We start from the raw sequence: 19703 nt of genomic DNA, 5'->3' as shown, positions 1-19703 counted from the left end.
GTTGTGACTTGACTTCGAGGAGCAACTAATAGAATGCGGTGTGGTGGCCTTTTTTGAGGTTTTTAAAGACTTTGGTGATTTTTGAAGCTTTTCCAAAACTTTTCCGACACCATGCTTCGCAAGACGAAAAAAATTGCAAGTCTTGCGAGGCACCACTGTACATTCTTTAAAACTACATTTTGGATACATTCAGAAAAGTACAGCATACTATGGCATTTCATTAAAGATATATTCACAAATACATTTTGTAAGGGAAACACATTTTAAAAGGATAGCTTCATGGAGAAAAGAGGTACGCTTCAAAGAGGTACACTTCATAGAGAAAAGATTCATATCAGTAAGGGCACCTCAGGGAGAATACATTTAGACTCATTTCAGTGAGACATGAATAGCAACAGGCACGTTCCACTAAGATGATGCAAAAAAATGGAAAAGGCACACATTATATCACATTCAACGATGCGTAAAAAGTCACAGTAAGATGACATATTCCCAACGATGCGTTCTTCAAGGCACAGTTTATTATTGTTGTGGGGCTTTTGGGTAAAATGATATCATTACGATCATTTCCCCTTTATTCCCCTCTCTGACCTTGATTCTCTTATGACAACCGAGGCTGACAAGTGGAAAAACAAACTCTGACTCCGTTTGGAAAAAGGTGAGCGATGGGGAGGCATGGTAAGAGTTATAGAAAATGTGGCAAAAGTGGACAGGAATATGATTTTCTCCTCATAGGCTGTGAGCTCAAGTTCTTGTATGTGCCAAATGCTACAATGCTCCTAATTTTGGGGCCTTTCCATAGGAAAATCCTCCTGCTTGATGTTTTTATTATGTTTTTAAATATGCTGTAAGCCGGCCAGAGTGGCTGAGGAAACACAGCAGATGGATGGGGTATTATTATTCTTATTTTATTATTTAAGAAGTGTGCCCCACTCAAAGGTAATAGTTTGCATGCTAAGCATGCGGTCCTTGATCTAACGCCACTGTCTCACACCCACGCCATTTCTCACCTTCTCACCCCTTGCCTTTTCCTGTAAGACCTATTACAGTCGTTAAGAGTCGTCAACAGGCTCATCTCAGCTATCTGCCAATCTCCCATTCCCACCACCCTTCTGAGTAATACCCCTCCCCACCTTCTCACTATATAGAAGGATCTGGCAACTTCTGTTTCAGTGTATCTGAAGAAGTGTGCATGCACACGAAAGCTCATACCAAGAACTAACTTAGTTGGTCTTTAAGGTGCTACAGGAAGGATTTTTTTTATTTTGACTATGGCAGACCAACACGGCTACCTATCTGTAACCCACCTTTAACTGATGAATGAGTGGGAAGGGAGAAAGAGAGGCCAGGGCCGTAGCTAGGGGGTGGTGAGGTGGGCCCCTGCCAGGGAAACAGGTGAGGGGAGGTGCAAAATCGGCTAAAAATATGTCCATAAATATGTTTATAAATAAAAATATTGATTATTGCCTCATAAGAAAAGGTTTTGTGATAGGAATTTTGAGGTCTTAGATATATTGTAATGTTCATAAGCGTACCAACCAAGCACGTACATAGATCAGCACAGGAAGACCGACCTGGATCCATTTTGATTCCTAAACTAAGGAAATGTTTTCTCTGCAAGGTCAAAGTGGGAAACCTCCCCATTGTCTCTTTCCACACAAATCCTGTCTTAAGGGCACATTTAAGATATGAATAGGGTGTGAGCCTGTGACCTGGCCCAGGAACTAAGTATTTATCATCACAAAAGACTGGCCAGGCTCCCCAGGAAATCCAATCAAGTAACCTGCCAGACAAGAGATAAACAATGACAGGAGAAAAACAACATTCAAATTTCTGTTTTACACCGCCTTTTCTGTGATGTATGTATGCTGTTTCTGGGGGTGGTCTTGATCTAGAGAATGGGAATTTCAAAAGTCTTTATAAGGCCTTGCGCGCCATTGTTCTGGGTTCCTCCTCGTCTCCTACGGGTGATGGGAGCACCCTGTTGCAACAGATCAATAAAGATCAGGCTTACTAGCTGCTTTGCTTCTCAATATTCTCTGGTTGGCCTCTGTTATCTTCTCCTACCAATAGGGAACCTATGTAAGGACTCTATATGGGCTCTTTGATACCGCATAAGGGAAAAGGGCAATTTTTGTTCACAGCAGTTTTTAATAGGGTGAATTGAATGGGTGGAGGGGTTGGAGGAGAGGTGGAAAGAAAAGCTAATTCGTCCATGGTTGGGGGTGCAATCTGGACAGTTCTGCCAGGGGCACAAAATCACCTAGCTATGGCTCTGAGAGAGGCGAATGCTTTTAATATTTATGGCCAGAGCCTGGATCAGGTAAGGAAGGAAAGGGATTCTGGAGCTTCGAACTCTATGACCAGTTCCTTGCTGAAGGAAAAGGGAAACTGAGAGCAGGATTGAGGCTGAGGGAAGTTTCAAGTGGTACCCATTCAAAATTCAAATTTTATTCAGAATAGTTGATGGTATTGTCTCACTGTCTTTCAGGAGTTTGAAGAACTAAATCAGAACAAGAGCGAGAGTAGGATTGTTTTTTTATTCCAATTACTAGGTCACTTCCTTTCACCTCTGTTCCCACTGCACCTACTGAAGGAGCTAATTCCCGAGGGAGAGCATGAGAGACGAAAGGCAGGTTTCAGCTGCTAGAATAGTGATTGCTGCTAGGTGGAAGTCACAAACTATACCCACAAAAGAGGAATGGATTTGTAAACTAAATGACTATTTAATTTTGGCAAAATTAACTGCTATAATAAGAAATCAGTTGAATCAAAAATTAAAAAGGAGTGGAAATGTTTTGATGAATATATGGCAAAATATTGTTCAAAAAAATATGCTAATATGCCTAGATTAAAATGTGAAGTACTGGATGGAAGAAAAATTAGTAAGGAAAGATAATTAGAATATAGAGATGACTTGAGAAGACTGTAGAATGCAAAGATTTTTATTTTTTTTTAAAGTATTTTTTATTGGTTTTACAAAAAAAATTTATAGACAAAACAAACAAATAAAGAAACAAACAAACATGTATAATTTCATATCCTTTTTTTCATAAACCTCACTTCTCTGACTCCCCCAGACCTCCCCTTTCTACATCCCAATTTCCAAAATTATTTCAGCAAATCCTAAACTTAATTTTATCAAATGTACCCTTCTTTATTCTTTTCTTTTACTTGTAGAATGCAAAGATTATTGTAAATTGTATAATGTGGAGGAAATCGAGTGGGGGCGGAGGGAAGTGGGAGGAGGGAGAAAAGAATAATATGATGGATTGAGGAAATAGAAACGTAAATGTATGGGGGGATGGGGAGGAAGTGGTGTTGGCTTTGGCACATTTGTATTATAATGTAATATGTGAAAGGCAGGTTTCAGGACTGGCAGGAGAGTCAAGCAATCGGTGCGGTTTACAAAAGTGGCCTGAGAAAAGAATTACGCCATGACAGAGACTCGGGTCAGCCAATCACTGTTCTTCCAATACGGCTTCCCCTTTAGTGCCTCTGAGAAAAGTCTGGAGAAGACTTGTCTGTCTCTACACTCAAGAGATTGTCAGGTGGCCTTTGGCAGACACGTAAAAAAAGGGCTGGAGGGTCTCTCCTGAGAAGGGGGCTGCTGAGAATGTGTAGAGGAGGACTGCTGTGTCTGCATCGTAAAAGGACACCCGTCCCCCTTCACAGTTCAGGGCCACTCGGATCCTCTTGGGCTCCTCACTTGGAAGAGGGAACTCATGGGGGGAGGATAACTCGTACCCACCGCCCCACTTACCCAAACCCCAGATCCCTTCCCTAGTATCAAAACAGAACTTGCCCTTCCTCTTCACAGACTTTCTGGCCACCCCCACCCCCCACCCCTCCTCACCTCCCACAATGACCTCCCAGAAATGTCTGCCTGCTGTGAAACCCTCACATCCCAGCACATAGCCATATGTGTCAAATCTCTCAGGGTTGTTTGGCAGGTATCTAAACACTTTCCCCCTTTGCACACTCTTTCGATCCTCAGACAGGGAGAGCCAGGGATTTGCTGTGTCCGGATCCAATGTGACGTTTTCTGTGGGGGCAGATGAGGAAAGAGAAGAGAAAGGACGTCAGCTGGGAGACTGACACTTCTTTAGACACATGAGAGAAATATGAAAAGGGTTTTCATGCACTGCGTTCAGAACTGGGGTGCTCCTTAGGTTCTTAATAATGATTCCTTAAACACCTGCAGTTCTTTCAAAGCACTTCACACCTCTCTCTCTTGAAACTGTGCCTCCTTTAGATCCTGAAATTTACCTTGATGCAGCTGAAGTCCAGAGTCCAGAGTGTCTGGAGAAGAAAAGGGAGGAGAGATTTAGCATCACACCACCATCCAGAGAACAAATCTGGTAACAACAATATGAGCTCCTGAGATTGTAGATGTGGTGCCAACCCATCAGCCCGAACCACCAGCCACACCAGTTGGAGCTTAGGAGAGTTGCAGCTGAAAATGTCTGAAAGCCACCACAATGGCCATCCCTGCATAAGCCAGGGCAAGGGCAATGTCCAAGTTCTAGGCCTGCTGAGACCTGAGAAGAAGAGCAGGACCTCCAAAAGACCTCCCCTTCAGTATCAACCTTGAGATGTAAGATCTCTTCCAGGACTGGAGATCTCATCCCCAGTTCCCTCTGATCCCAGATGGCTTTTTGACAGCCCCCCGCCTCCTTCACATCAATCTCAAGGCCAGAGGAACCGAGGAGACGCCTGAGAGGCTGTAGGTGAGGCTACTTGGGAAGTGGGTGAGGAGTGTAAGGCCTGGCGAGAGAGATGTGAAGCAGTAAAATACAACTTTCTACAGAAAATGTACGCGAGGGTTACTTTCCTGGGGATTGTGCATAAAGTTGTGTAATGTCAGAATGACCCCTGGAATTGCCCCTGCAATCAGAGATGTCGGACAGCCCTGCTAGACCTCGCAGGAGCATCTCAAAGCCCAGTAAGCAAGGAGGATGGCTTAAAACAAATTCCGTGTAGGGATCAAAAGCGCTTTTTCTCATAAGAGCCTCCAGAGCCCAGCCAATGAGGACTTCCTGCTTGCTCTCTCTCTTTTTTTTTCAGCAATCCACATAAAAGTTTTTTTGTTTTGTTTTTTAAATAAAGTTTATTGATACAACAAGAAAAAAGAAAAAGAACACAAATACCAAATTACACACAAGAGTAACCATAGACACATAATTTTCTTACCAAATAATAAAACATCTATTGGTCTTAACACTAAAGACCCAACCTCCCGTCTATTCCATATTTCAAATTCATATTACTTATTGCCAATACACACTTTTATCATAATTAAACTTATTCTTAATAAATCTAATTTCTTATATCTACCTTGCAACTATTACTGAAGTTCCTTGAATGCTGCAACAGAATTTAAACTATTATATTTATTTTTCAGATATTCTTTGAAAACCTCCCATTTTGAAACAAATTCCTCTTTTGATTTATTCTTTATTTTTTCTGATAAACCATCTAATTCGGCATATTCTGTCAGCTTTTGAATCCAATCTTGTATAGAGGGGATTTCATTACTCTTCCATTTTGCTGCGATCAAAACTCTTGCTGCCACCGTCACATTTAAAAAGATAACCCTTCCTCTTTTGTGGAATATCCAAATCTGTTATTCCCAGGAGGTAGGCCTCTGGTTTTTTATTGAAAGAGATCTTTAGCATTTTTTGCAGTTCTGCATGGATACTCTCCCAGAATACCTGTATTTTCCTACATATCCACCACATATGGTAGAATAAAACCAGCATGATGTGAGTCATCTGTATATTAAAGTGTGGCCTTTGGACATTGTAATAAAACAAAAACATAAACCTTTCCCCGCATTACTAATATTACGTATGACCTGGAGCCTTTCATAAACACTTTTAAACATTCAGTATAAAATCCCTGTTGCCTTTCTTCATTACCTTTGAACTGCTTCATGACTCCCTCCAGGAAGAGACTCATATCACAGAAGTCCCAGATCTTCCACTTCAGGGCAGGAGGAAAAGCCACAGGAGGATTCTTAAATTTCTCCTTCTCCTGAGACCTGGGAGGAGAAGGAACAAAGTCAAGCCACCATCCTTCCAATCCAAGGAGCTTTCTGACAAGGCAGGGGTCTCATCCTGATGATAAAGGCATGATGGATATATATCATGAAGACTTGCGAGCAGGGTTTTCCTATGGCAAAAGGGAGCATCTAGAGAGCACCTAACAAGATGAAGGAAAACCGACACACACCTGCTTCCAAAATATACAGAAGGAAATATAGGAATATGAGACTGAAGGTAAAGAAGCTGATATATGCAAAAAAAATTTTTTTTTGAAGAAAACTTAACCATACAAGGGTCTTAGGCAGAGATTTGGACTACACCAATTTTAGTGAAGCATTTCAAGTGAATATAATAATAATATTTTTTTTTTAGCCCAGTGGTTACATTTAAAAAGGGAAAAAATATTAGAAATTGAAACTGTATTTTCTAAACGTGGAAGATTTTAAAATATGTTGCAGTTGTTTGGGGGAGAAGGCTCTCCGAGGCTACTCTTCATGATGGCTGGGTCAAAGGCAGTGGTGCCTCTGAAACCACAGGAGGGGAGTGTCCTCTGGGGCTCGGATCCTGCTCACGAGTTTCCCACGGGCATTTGGTTAGTCACTGTGAAAAGAGGATGTTGGACTTGATGGCCATGGCCTGATCCAGCAGGGCCCTTTCTCACATTCTTATATCTGAAGAAGAACCTGCAGAAGCCAGAAATACGCTGGATATTTAAGGGTAAGTTATAGTGAAGATATTTCACTATGGAACTAGCGGAAATGACTGGCAGAATCCGAGACCAGGGAGAAGAGTTGGTGGAAGAAGATTGGAAAAATTTTAAAGTATATTTACAGAAACATTGCAAAATTAATGAATGTTAGAAGGATGCTGGAATGAAGTTATATGGTTTTAGCAGAAATGTAATAAAGAATTAAGTAAAAGTTGATTGATAATGGACTAAAAAGAAAAATGTAAGGTTAGACCATTAAGATAAATTATAGAACAAAAATTGAGAAAGATGGAAAGAATTTGCGGAAACAATTAATTGAATTAGAATACAAAAAGGGAGGTGTAAGGAGATCGATGAAACAAGTAAATAAAAGGTAAAGATATGGAATACTGGATGTATGTTTTTTAATGTGATTGTTCTTTTTTACTGTATTGTTTTTTATGTTATTCTTTTTATGTACTGCAATGTAATGTTTGTCTTGTTAAATTTTTTGTTGTTTTCTCTCTTTTTCTTTTTTTTGTAATCCCTAAACGTCTAATAAATATCTTTTTTTTTAAAAAAAAAGATATTTACAAGCCCCTTTGGGGTGTCCCCCCCTTTTTGTATCAATTGCAGAGTAAACGAATCCATCACAGAGAAGGGCCTTCAGAAATATGCAATGGGAATGGCTTCCAGTCTGTGATTGTAGATGGGACCAATAGATACAAATGACTACGAAAACGTGTCCCTGTTTTTGTCTGTGATCTTGTTAAATGCATGATGGAGTCCTAAGCTATCTCTGAAAGGAGGAACTGGAGAGCGAGTTTCTCACCTGTTGAATTGGAACTTTCCTAGAATCAGAATAAGGCAGGGGTTTTCCATCACTTACCTCTGCAAGGAGCTTCCGATATCCTGGAGGGAAAGAAAGAAAGATGTCAGTGGAGCCATCTCTGCACTGATCACTGCAGTGATGACTAATAAATGCTCCCCTTCTTCCCTTTTGGCCAAGTTGTCCAAATAGCTGAGGGATTCAATCTCACCCTGGTTTACCATTTTGCCCTGCAGTGCATGCCGGCTCCATGTTCACCTGCAACCAATTTGTTTACTGCTAGGTACATCTCATACTCCAGTCACAGATCCCAGGACAGCACCTGAAGGAACATGCGCTTGATGCAGTAATAAATTTTTTTTTTTCTTCCAGTAGCACACGAAAGCTCATACCAAGAACTAACTTAGTTGGTCTTTAATGTGCTACTGGAAGAAAAAAAAAAATTATTTTGACTATGGCAGACCAACACGGCTACCTATCTGTAACTTGAAGCAGTAATGATCACCAACTTGGAAGGGTTTGGAAGGTTGGGTTATGAAAACTAGCCACAAAGTGTGGGAGGCAGTATCAGTTGTATTCAACTAGTTTTACTCAGATACACTGAGGTGGCAAGAATACACAGAGGAATTATACCAGAAAGATATGGATGTCTCGTACACCCCAGGTAGTGTGACTGTTGACCTTGAGCCAGACATCCTGGAGAGTGAAGTCAAATGGGCCTTAGAAAGCACTGCAAATAACAAGGCCAGTGGAAGTGATGGTATTCCAGCTGAACTATTTAAAATTTTAAAATGATGCTGTTAAGGTGCTACACTCAATATGCCAGCAAGTTTGGAAAACTCAGCAGTGGCCAGAGGATTGGAGAAGATCAGTCTACATCCCAATCCCAAAGAAGGGCAGTGCCAAAGAATGCTCCAACTACCGCACAATTTCACTCATTTCACACGCTAGCAAGGTTATGCTTAAAATTCTACAAGAAAGGCTCAAGCAGTATGTGGACGAGAACTCCCAGAAGTGCAAGCTGGATTTAGAAGAGGCAGAGGAACCAGAGACCAAATTGCAAACATGCGCTGGATTGTGGAGAAAGCTAGAGAGTTCCAGAAAGACATCTACTTTGCTTCATTGACTATGCAAAAGCCTTTGACTGTGTCAAAACTGTGGCAAGTTCTTAAAGAAATGAGAGTGCCTGATCACCTCATCTGTCTCCTGAGAAATCTCTATGTGGGACAAGAAGCTACAGTTAGAACTGGATATGGAACAACTGAATGGTTCAAAATTGGGAAAGGAGTACGGCAAGGCTGTATATTGTCTCCCTGCTTATTTAACTTATATGCAGAATTCATCATGTGAAAGGCTGGGCTGGATGAATCCCCAGCCGGAATTAAGATTGCCGGAAGAAATATCAACAACCTCAGATATGCAGATGACACAACCTTGATGGCAGAAAGTGAGGAGGAATTAAAGAACCTTTTAATGAGGGTGAAAGAGGAGAGCGCAAAATATGGTCTGAAGTGAAACATCAAAAAAACGAAGATCATGGCCACTGGGCCCATCACCTCCTGGCAAACAGAAGGGGAAGAAATGGAGGCAGTGAGAGATTTTACTTTATTGGGCTCCATGATCACTGCAGATGGTGACAGCAGTCACGAAATTAAAAGACGCCTGCTTCTTGGGAGAAAAGCAATGACAAAGCTAGACAGCATCTTAAAAAGTAGAGACACCACCTTGCCAACAAAGGTCCGTATAGTAAAAGCTATGGTTTTCCCAGTAGTAATGTATGGAAGTGAAAGCTGGACTATAAAGAAGGCTGATCACCGAAGAATTGATGCTTTTGAATTATGGTGCTAGAGGAGACTCTTGAGAATCCCATGGACTGCAAGAAGATCAAACCTCTCCATTCTGAAGGAAATCAGCCCTGAGTGCTCACTGGAAGGACAGATCCTGAAGCTGAGGCTCCAATACTTTGACCACCTCATGAGAAGAGAAGACTCCCTGGAAAAGACCCTGATGTTGGGAAAGATGGAGGGCACAAGGAGAAGGGGACGACAGAGGACGAGATGGTTGGATAGTGTTCTCGAAGCTACCAGCATGAGTTTGACCAAACTGCGGGAGGCAGTGGAAGACAGAAGTGCCTGGCGTGCTCTGGTCCATGGGGTCACAAAGAGTCGGACACAACTAAATGACGAAACAACATTGTTTCGTCATTTAGTTGTGTCTGACTCTTTGTGACCCCATGGACCAGAGCACGCCAGGCACTTCTGTCTTCCACTGCCTCCCGCAGTTTGGTCAAACTCATGCTGGTAGCCTCGAGAACACTATCCAACCATCTCGTGGGGGATGACAGAGAACCTTAGATAGACATCCCCATTAATTTCAATCAGTCTACTCTGAGTAAAGGTTAATTGACTACAAGCTTATACCTCTGGGAATCACAGATGGGGAGAGCCCTATTGGCTTATGGGCTTCCCAGACACCTCTGGTTGACCAATGAGAGAAGAGGATGCTGAACTGAAGGGGCTTGCAGTTTGATCCAGCAGGACCCTTTTTTGTGACTCCAGAGCTAATAGCTTTCACCCTTCATATACCAACTGTTTTCTTTACAATGATATTTTTCTGTGGGGGAGGACTACGGAATGCTTGTAGTCTGAAGCAGCACACTCCACCCTCTCACATCAGGATGAGGCCTCACCTGCAGGAGTTCACTCTCTGGTTCCTGAAGCTTCTCCTCCATCTCCCGGATGAGGCTGTCAAGAGAGGAGAGTTCCCTGGAGAGTCTGGCCAGGTGCTCCTCCCTTTGGGCTGCAATCTCCTTCTCCACTTCTGTCATCTGGGCCAGAATACGTTTCTCCTGTTCTTCCAGAAACTGGTGGAGTCGCTTGAACTCAGCCACCATCTTTTCCCTCTCTGCACCTGTTTGTTTCTGCAGCAAAGAGTTTGAAAGAAGAGAACAGTGGGCCAATATCAGACATCTAGTCTGCTCTTGAAGGATGAAGAGGCCAGTTATCTGAATTCCCTTGGAAGGGGACGCCTGAGATATTGAGCAGAGAAAGAACTTCGTAAAAATTTACAAGCCCACCCCCTCCTTTAAATGGTATTTCATGCTATGTGGGAGATCAGACTGTTCAAAAAGAAACCTCTTTCTCTATTTCATATTCATTTTCACATATTTTGATTTAAGACTACAGCACTTATTCACTTCCAAGTAACAATGATGCTTACAAGCAGGTCTTGACTTTCCTTTTCTGCATCTGCTTTAAATTCCAGAATTTTTTTTCTCTCCTTCCTCACATTGTCTAGGCAGCTGCTGATCTGATCCTGAAAAGAAAAGAAAATCAAACTTTGGTTGCCTTTTTCTTTGTTGGAGTTTTAGTATTCATAATAACAGGAAAGTTGAATCACATGCTTGCTCCCTGCCCCAAAGACTGTGGTCTTTGCCTTTGTCATCCAGGGACCCTGTGGCGCAATGGGTCAGTGTGTCTGGCTGTTAACCAGAAGGTTGGTGGTTCGAGCCCAACCAGGGACGGCTGTGGGCAGAATTTCTGCATTGCGGGGGGTTGGACTAGATGGCCCTCAGGGTCCCTTCCAACTCCACCATTCTGTAATTCCATCCCTGCCACCTCCATTGCTCCTCCCTCCAGCCCTTTCCTAAGGGAGCTGCTTCCAGAGGAAGGACTGTGGGTGAGTTACTTCTGCATGCAGGCAGGGGGACATTGGGGGCACTGCACTCCCCCGAAAAAAGGAAATGTTCATTGAAGAGTTTTGGAAGTTTAGTTACTGTTTGGCTGCAGGAGGGGAGAATACATTAAAACATTTTCTTGCAAGACCCCCCTTCTCTGTATCTCTTTCACCCTCACCATCCCCAAAGGAAACCCAGAGAGATTTCCTACCTTGTACTCCTGGGACGCCTCCTCCAGAGGAACCACATCGTGGCTTTTGTGCTCCTTGGACCTGTCACACACCACACAGATGGGGCTTTTCTCCTCCTTGCAGAAGAGCTTCAGGGGCTCCTGGTGCTTCTCGCAGACCCTCCCCTTTCCTTCTGCCCCCTTTTCCCCTGGAAGAGAGACTTTCTCGGCTCCCAGTATTTCCACAACGTTTGCCAGCGGCCGATTGGGGATGAGGTTCCTGTGCTGAATGATTTCTCTGCACAGAGGGCAGGAAGCCTCTCCCTCGGACTTCTCCCAGCACTGGATCAGGCAGGCTCGGCAGAAGTTGTGCCCGCACTCCGGGATGATCACTGGATCCCTGAAACACTCCAGGCAGATGGAGCAAGTGGCTTCCTCGCAGAGAACCTGCACGGGACCCCCAGGAGCAGCCATCGCCAGGAAGAGAGAGAGCTTGGTTGCCTTTTATTCGCTTTCCGCGTGCGAATTGCTATGTTTCCGTTTCCCCGGAGGCGATTACTCCACGGTGGCGACTCAAGATTTCCCTTCCGCTCCGCAGATGTGGAGTTAGCAAGGAGATCTGGGATATTTCCTCTCCCGCCCAGGAAATTCAAGCGGGACGACTCAGGATCTCGGCTGCCTTAGAGATGTGTCTTTAAGTGGGACAGGGTCTCTTTGATATGGAAATTTATTTATTTGTAATGAAAATGGGCAGAATTCCTTGCTTCTAATTTAAAGAGCCATGCACCTAGGAGAGGCAGAGATAAGTGCTTTTGATTGTTTTTTTAGCTTCACTGCCAGCCTCGAACGCCACTGAATGAATGACTCTGCCGACTCCTTCCAACTGCAGGTCACAATGTTCAGCCCAATCTCCACTGCGATGCACATTCCCACGGGACAATTGGACCCTCGTTCGCACCCACAGACCTGGGAAATTTTTAAGCTGCTCTTCAGGACCAGTTTCTTCCCATTCCCCCCCCCCCCATTGATCCCATCTCCAGTCTGTCCATCCTCTCAAAAAAATTAACATTAACCATGCAATTTTTAAAAACCATTTTGTGTGTGAGGGAGGGGGAAGTGTTCTCTCTTTTTACTTGTGATATTTTATATCTTTATATACTGCTGAAGTATTATTGTTTGATGGTTGATACATACCATATTTTTCTGTGTACAGTGGTACCCCGCAAGACGAACGCCTCGCGAGACGAAAAACTCGCAAAACGAAAGGTTTTTTCGTTTTTGAGTTGCCTCGCAAGACGAATTTCCCTATGGGCTTGCTTCGCAAAAACGAAGCTTGCCCCGGGGACAGCGGGTCTTCTCTTTTGAAGCAAGGGGCGGCGGGGAGATCGCTTCTCCCGGTGCTCCAAAGCAGGGCGGCGGGAACACCTTCCCCCACCGCCCCGCTTCAGAACGGTGCTCCGAAGCGGGGCGGGGGGCGGGACCATCTTCTGAAGGCTGGCGGGGGGCAAAAGTCTTTGTCCCCCCTGCCTGCCTTCCCAGGGGCTTTTAAATCGCCCCGGACAGCGGAGAAGTCCTCCGCTGTCCCGGGGCGATTTTAAAATGCCGCCCGCCAGCATTTTAAGATCGCCCCAGACAGCGGAGAAGTCCTTCGCTGTCCCGGGGTTTTTAAAAATGCTGGGGGTGGGAATAAAAGCCCTTGTCCCCCCCCCCAGCCTTCAGAAGAGGTCCGGGGACAGACTGTCCCCGGACCTGGTCTGAAGGCGGTTTCCCTAGGAACGCATTAATTGATTTTCAATGCATTCCTATGGGAAACCGTGCATCGCAAGACGAAAAAACTGCAAGACGAAGAGACTTGCGGAACGAATTAATTTCGTCTTGCGAGGCACCACTGTATAAGATGCCCCCATGTATAAGAAGACCCCTATTTTTTGAGCCCAAAATGAAGAAATAAAAATATTTTAAACACCCAACAGAACAACTTTGATATTTTATTAAATATCTAGGCAATCACCAAAATCTGTGAGCTAATCCTTTGTGTAAAAAAAATAAAAATAAAGTGCACTCCTATGTCTACTCAAGAGTAAGTTCAAAGGGACTTATCCCAGGACACAGGGCTATAGGCTTAATTTCCTCTTTGCTCCACAGAGCTCAGAAGAGATTAGAAAGTTGTGCTGCCTTCCTCTTCCGATTTAAGAATATGCATTTGGAAGACCATGATAAAAATATTGAATGAAAACACCTCTCCCTATTTGTTGCCCCATCTGTTTGGCAGTGGTTGCTATGCTTCCGTTGAAAACAAGGCGGGGAACTATTATAATTGGCATTCTTTGCACCCCCCCCAATTTGCCCACAACTGACTGTATTTTTTAAAAATAGGGTGTCAATAGGGTATCTGCTCTCTTGCTGAAATGGCAGGTACTGCCGAGGCTCACTGCTCTCCTGGTTGTGGGATTCCCACAAGCAAAGGATGGGCAGACTTCAGACTTGGGAGATTTGCTTTCATTTCTAATCCGAATGCTTAGATCAAGAAATGGATCCAGGTGCAAAATACGAGTTTATGCAGGGAAGCCCCTGAAATCAGCCACTCACTCAAACTGGATCAACTCCTCCTGAAGACATGCACGGTAAATACAAGGTCTGAATATGAGCTTCCACATACAGGAACTTTGCAGGGAGGGCTGTCAAGCAAATCTCTGAAGGATCCTTGTTAAGATTTCAAATTCTGAAATCTTGGGATGACAAGGCCCAGGTTCAAACCTCTTTTGACCATAAACTTTAATTTGTTTCCTTTTTTTCTAAGCCTCTCAGCTCAGTTTCTTCAACCACACAGGGTTTCTCTGAGGATAAAACAGGATATCGCCCTCTTAAAATCCCTGGAGAAAGTGTCATGGGGAATGGATGGGGCCATTATACTGTTGAGTTCGAAACAACATAGGAACAATGAGAAGGACAATCTTTAATAAAATCAAATATGATAGCACATGAAACATATCCACAAATTCTTCCAGTTATACAAAAGGATAAGAAGAGGTGATGAGGAGAAGGCCTTAGATCAGACACTCCAAACTCAGCCATCCAGATGTTTTGGGACTACAACTCCCACCATCCTGACCACTAGGTCCTGTTAGCTAGGGATGATGGGAGTTGTAGTCCCAAAACATCTGGGGGGCTGAGTTTGGGGATGCCTGCCTTAGATAATATCTTGTGGAACTTTATGAAAAAATCTATAGAAATAATAGGGCTTGGGGAAAACTTAAAGAGAGGCATTGAGGCAATATATTGAAACCAGAGAACCAAACTGATCCTTAATATTGAAATAATGGAAGATTTAAAGATAAGTAAAGGGACCAGGCAAGGCTGTCCTCTTTCACCTTTAGTATTTATTGTGAACGCAATAAGGTAAGATCAAAATATAAAAAAGTATAACAGTGGGAAAGGAATCACATAAGATGAAGGCCTTTGCAGATGATCTGATCCTAACTACCAAAAATCCAGAAGAGAGTGTACCAAAAATAATATAAAGAATTCTTTAATTAGGAAAAGTGACAGGATTTAAACTAAACAAGAATAAGACCAATATGTTAGCAAAAATATGTCAATGCAGGAAAAAGAAGAACTGCAGAAGATATCAGGATTAACAATAGTAAACAAAACTAAGTACTTGGGAATTTGGCCGACGATTAAAAACAGTAACCTATTCAAGGATAACTATATAAAAATATGGAAATAATTCAAGAGAGATTTGGAAATTTGTAGTTAAGATGTGTGGCAGGATATCATTTGTGAAAATGAAAGTGTTGCCTAAAATGATTCCAGTTACAGATAGGTAGCCGTGTTGGTCTGCCATAGTCAAAATAAAAAAATTCCTCCCAGTAGCACCTTAAAGACCAACTAAGTTAGTTCTTGGTTAACTTAGTTGGTCTTTAAGGTGCTACTGGAAGGATTTTTTTTTTTTTTGCCTAAAATGATGTTCTTATTTCAAATGATACCAACCATTGGAGGGGTGGGATTTAAATCTTGGCAAAAAGATCTATCAAAATTTATTTGGCAGTACTGTATAAAAAACCAATAATTACACATAAACTTTTAATAGATAAAAAAAATAGGGGTGGATTGGCATTACCTGATTTAAATTTGTACAGTGGTACCTTGGGTTAGCCCCATTAGCTAAAGTGATGCTTCAGGTTAAGAACAGTTTCAGGTTAAGAACAGACCTCCTTAACGAATTAAGTACTAAACCCGAGGTACCACTGTAGAGGGGACACTACTACATGTGTGGTGGACATGTGACAAAATTGGAAGCTTTTGGGAGATGGTATAAGAAGAGCTAAAGAAAATGTTTAAAGAAAACTTTGTTAAGAAACAGAAGCTTTTTTATTGGGGATATTAGATACGAATATAGCCAGAGAAAATAAGAAAATATTCCTTTATGCTACTACAGTTGCGAAAACATTAATTGCTAAATATTGGAAAAAAGAAATAACACCAATAAGAAAAGAATGGCAAGATAAATTATTTGATTATATAGAATTGGCTAGAATGACAGATGCAATTAGGGGGCAGCCCAAACAAAAATTTCAAAAAGAATGGGGAAAATACAGGGATTACTTTAAAAAGCAGTGCCCTCAAATAAAAAATAAAAACAGAAATAAAAAATGGGTAAAAAATATACAAAAAGGAGGAAACAGTTTATCAAAAATGAAATGCAACTGTGCTGAGGATGAAGGAAGTCAGCTGAAAGAAAATAATTGAAATATAAAAAGGTAAAGGTAAGGTAAGGGACCACTGGATGGTTAAGTCCAGTCAAAGGCGACTATGGGGTTGCGGCACTCATCTTCCTTTCAGGCCGGGAGAGCCAGCATTTGTCCACAGACAGCTTTCTGGGTCATGGGGTCAGCATGACTAAACCGCTTCTGGAGCAATAGTTTATTATTTGTATTGTATGAGTTTTTGTATGCTATGCTGATATTGCTTATTCTTTTCACTAGTATTCTTATCTTTTATCTTTTAATGTCTTTTTACCTTGACTTTTACTACTTTTATGTTCAGTTGTATGAATGTGTGTGCCTGTGCTGCAAAATTTTACACACACACACACACACACAGTGGTACCTCTGGTTAAGAACTTAATTCATTCTGGAGGTCTGTTCTTAACCTGAAACAGTTCTTAACCTGAAGCACCACTTTAGCTAATGGGGCCTCCTGCTGCCACCACACGATTTCTGTTTTCATCCTGAAGGAAAGTTCTTAACCCGAGGTACTATTTCTGGGTTAGCGGAGTCTGTAACCTGAAGCATCTGTAACCTGAGGTACCACTGTATAAACAAAAAAAAGAAGAGGTGATCTCTAAAAATACAGATAAGTATCTGACTGTTCACTACAAAGCACCTTGGAGAATATACAGTGGTGCCCCGCAAGACGAATGCCTCGCAAGACGGAAAACTCGCTAGACGAAAGGGCTTTCCGTTTTTGAGCTGCTTCGCAAGACGAATTTCCCTATGGGCTTGCTTCGCAAGACGAAAACGTCTTGCAAGTTTGTTTCCTTTTTCTTAACACCGTTAATACAGTTGCGACTTGACTTCGAGGAGCAACTCATAGAACGCAGTGTACATAGTAGCCTTTTTTGAGGTTTTTAAAGACTTTGGTGATTTTTGAAACTTTTCCAAAACTTCTTTTGCAGCCATTTGGTAAGTTAAGCTTTTAAAACTTTTTGGGGGGGTTTTGGATTTTGGGTTGGGGTGTTTGGAATTCAAGGACTTGGTGTTGGGAAGGGGTTTGCAAGAATCTGGAAGCTTGTGTGGTTTTTTTCTGCATTTTTATGATTTTCTGTGACCATTGGGCTACTCTGCTGTTTTTTAAAAAAAATTCTGGATTTGAATTTCTGTGTGCTGGGTGGCTGGGGGAACAGTTGGGGAGGGGTTTGCAAGAATCTGGAAGCTTGTGGTTTTTTTCCTGCATTTTTATGATTTTCTGTGACCATTGGGCCACTCTGCTGTTTTTTTAAAAAAAATCTGGGTTTGAATTTTGAAATGCTATTTACAGTATGTGTGACTTTAAAGAGCACTTAATAAACTCTTGTTGTACCAAATTTGGCTTTGTTTGGACTTTTTTTGACCATAGGAACGCATTAATTGATTTTCAATGCATTCCTATGGGAAACCGTGCTTCGCAAGACGAAAAATTCGCTAGACGAAAAAATTCGCGGAACGAATTAATTTCGTCTTGCGAGGCACCACTGTAATTGTATACATGGGAATTTACGGGGGGAAAACCCACTCCCCCAAATCCTCTAGATTGTCACTGTTCTCTCCTCAGAACTTCTGACAGAGGCTCTTCACTGTTCAGAGGGGATTTTGTTACATCAAGGCCCAAAACCTGTGGGGGGGGTTATGTTTCTGGGGTCAGAATGCAAAAGCAATATTGGATAAGTGAGGAAGACCCCCGAAAATGCCCCCCAAGGAACCATCCCTACGTGTCCGAAGCCAGAGATCTTGAGAGCTTTATGCAACCTTTGTAGCGGCCAGTAAGCAAGGTGGACTTAGAAACCCTTTCTCCCACTGCTAAAGCACCCCCCAATTGCCTTCTGAGCTTTGGAGATCTTGTGAGATCTCACACAGTCCCTTCCAAGAGGTTTTCCCATCTCTCACCCTCTTTCTATTTATTTATTAATTTGTTTAGACAAAGTGCTCCAGGCTGCGATCACACAAGTAAGTTGTGTGTTCTGGACCGACTAGCAAACAGGTCTCTGATTTTGCTATATTGCCACATAAGCTTCCCTGAGTAGCAGCAAAAAAAAAAAAAAAAAAAAAAGAGAGGATTTTGGAACTTCCATTCATGGTCAGTGGAGGTTTGGGGGGAGGAAAGGGAATCTGAGAGAGGGATTGAGGCTGAGGAAGGTTTTAAGTGATGCCCGTGCATAATTCTGGTTTTATTCATAAAAGATGATGGTATTGTCTCTAGAAAACTCAAGTTGGAGGTTGGAGAGATAACGTCAAAACAGGAATATTGCGGGGGGGTGGGGTGGGGTGTTGCTGTTGTTTCCTAAATTATTTTCTTGCTTCTTCCCCCCTTTGCACCACCTGCACTGACAGAAGTAGCCGATTCCCAAGGGAGAGAGAACAGGCAAGTATGGGGACTGACAGGGGACCCAGTCAATCAGTGTCATTCACAAAACTGGCCTGAGAAGGGAGAGTTGCATCATGATTGACACAAGAGATGGCCAATCACAGTTCTGCAAATATAGTTTCTCCTGAAGTGCCTGTCAGCTCAGTCCTGAAGAGGAGACTGAATGTGCCATGATGACAGTGAATATACACTTGTCTGTCTGCACCTTCAGTCAAGAGAGTCTCAGGTTCGCCTTCTCGCTCACATAAAAGTAGGGCTGGAGGGTCTCTCCTGAGAAGGGGGCTGCTGTATCTGCATGGAGAAGGGCTGCTGTATCTGCATCGTAAAAGGACACCCGTCCCCCTTCACAGTTCTGGGTCACTCGGATCCTCTCAGGCTCCTCACTTGGAACAGGGGCCTCATGGGGGGAGCATAATATGTACACACCGTCCCACTTCCCCAAACCCCAGATCCCTTCCGTAGTATCAAAACCTAAATCACCCTTCCTCTTCACAGACTTTCTGGCCACCCCCACCCCCCACCCCTCCTCTCTTCCCACAATGACCTCCCAGAAATGTCTGCCTGATGTGAAACCCTCACATCCCAGCACATCGCCATGTGTGTCAAATCTCTCAGGGTTGTCTGGCAGGCCTTGACGCACTTCTCCATCTCTCACACTCTTTCGATCCTCAGACAGGATGAGGTAAGGATTTGCTGTGTCTGGATCCAAAGTTACGTTTTCTGTGGGGGCAAATGAGGAAAGAGAAGAGAAACGAGGTCAATGGGTAAGCTGACTCTGTTTTAGGTACATGACAGAAATAGCATCCCCTCTGAAATGAACAGGGACTCCAGGGCTCTGCATTCAAGACAGTTTCTTAATGATTCTTGAAATATTTGCAGTTCTTTCAAGTGTTTGAAGTACTTAACGCACATTCTCTACATAGAACCCTTGCAACTTCCCTGTAAGTTCCAAGGAAGAAGAGTCCACCACCTTCTGAGGGACTCTGCTCCATGTTCTGCAGTGTGATGCAGGAGTCCCAGGCCGGCGTTTGGGCCTATGGTTTGTTTCCCCCAGGCAAACTATGAGCAGTTAGCCAAGAACAAACTTAATTTTATCTTGCAGTTTGGTTAGAGCAATGCAGAAAATTGATAGTTCTATTACATCGTTGACATGAATGGCTTTCATATCA

The 19703-nt window shown here is 42.8% G+C and overlaps 2 protein-coding genes across 2 annotated transcripts in view; both read right to left on the bottom strand.

Annotated features, from left to right (window-relative positions):
* Positions 1–215: 215 nt before the first annotated feature.
* Positions 216–12485, bottom strand: LOC309524904 (E3 ubiquitin-protein ligase TRIM7-like). The gene is given in 10 exon segments (XM_082210124.1): positions 216–983; positions 1293–2926; positions 3175–3538; positions 3540–4045; positions 4270–4302; positions 5922–6043; positions 7625–7647; positions 10254–10484; positions 10784–10879; positions 11452–12485. Coding segments are annotated over 8 exon segments (1551 nt in total). The 5' UTR covers positions 11884–12485; the 3' UTR covers positions 216–983; positions 1293–2926; positions 3175–3430.
* Positions 12486–18302: 5817 nt separating this feature from the next.
* The window catches only part of LOC309526187 (uncharacterized protein), a gene marked incomplete at its 5' end in the record, with an annotated part of 44110 nt that continues 42709 nt past the window's right edge, over positions 18303–19703 (bottom strand). Inside the window, 1 exon segment of the mRNA XM_082212102.1 lies at positions 18303–19254. Within this exon segment, the coding sequence (XP_082068228.1) occupies positions 18746–19254 (509 nt within the window). The 3' untranslated portion in view covers positions 18303–18745.

Source organism: Podarcis vaucheri (assembly GCF_965113315.1).
Source record: "Podarcis vaucheri genome assembly, chromosome: 2".
Taxonomy (NCBI): Eukaryota; Metazoa; Chordata; class Lepidosauria; order Squamata; family Lacertidae; genus Podarcis; species Podarcis vaucheri.
The sequence above is the reverse complement of the archived record's forward strand: the minus strand, read 5'-3'. Positions and strand labels throughout refer to the sequence as shown.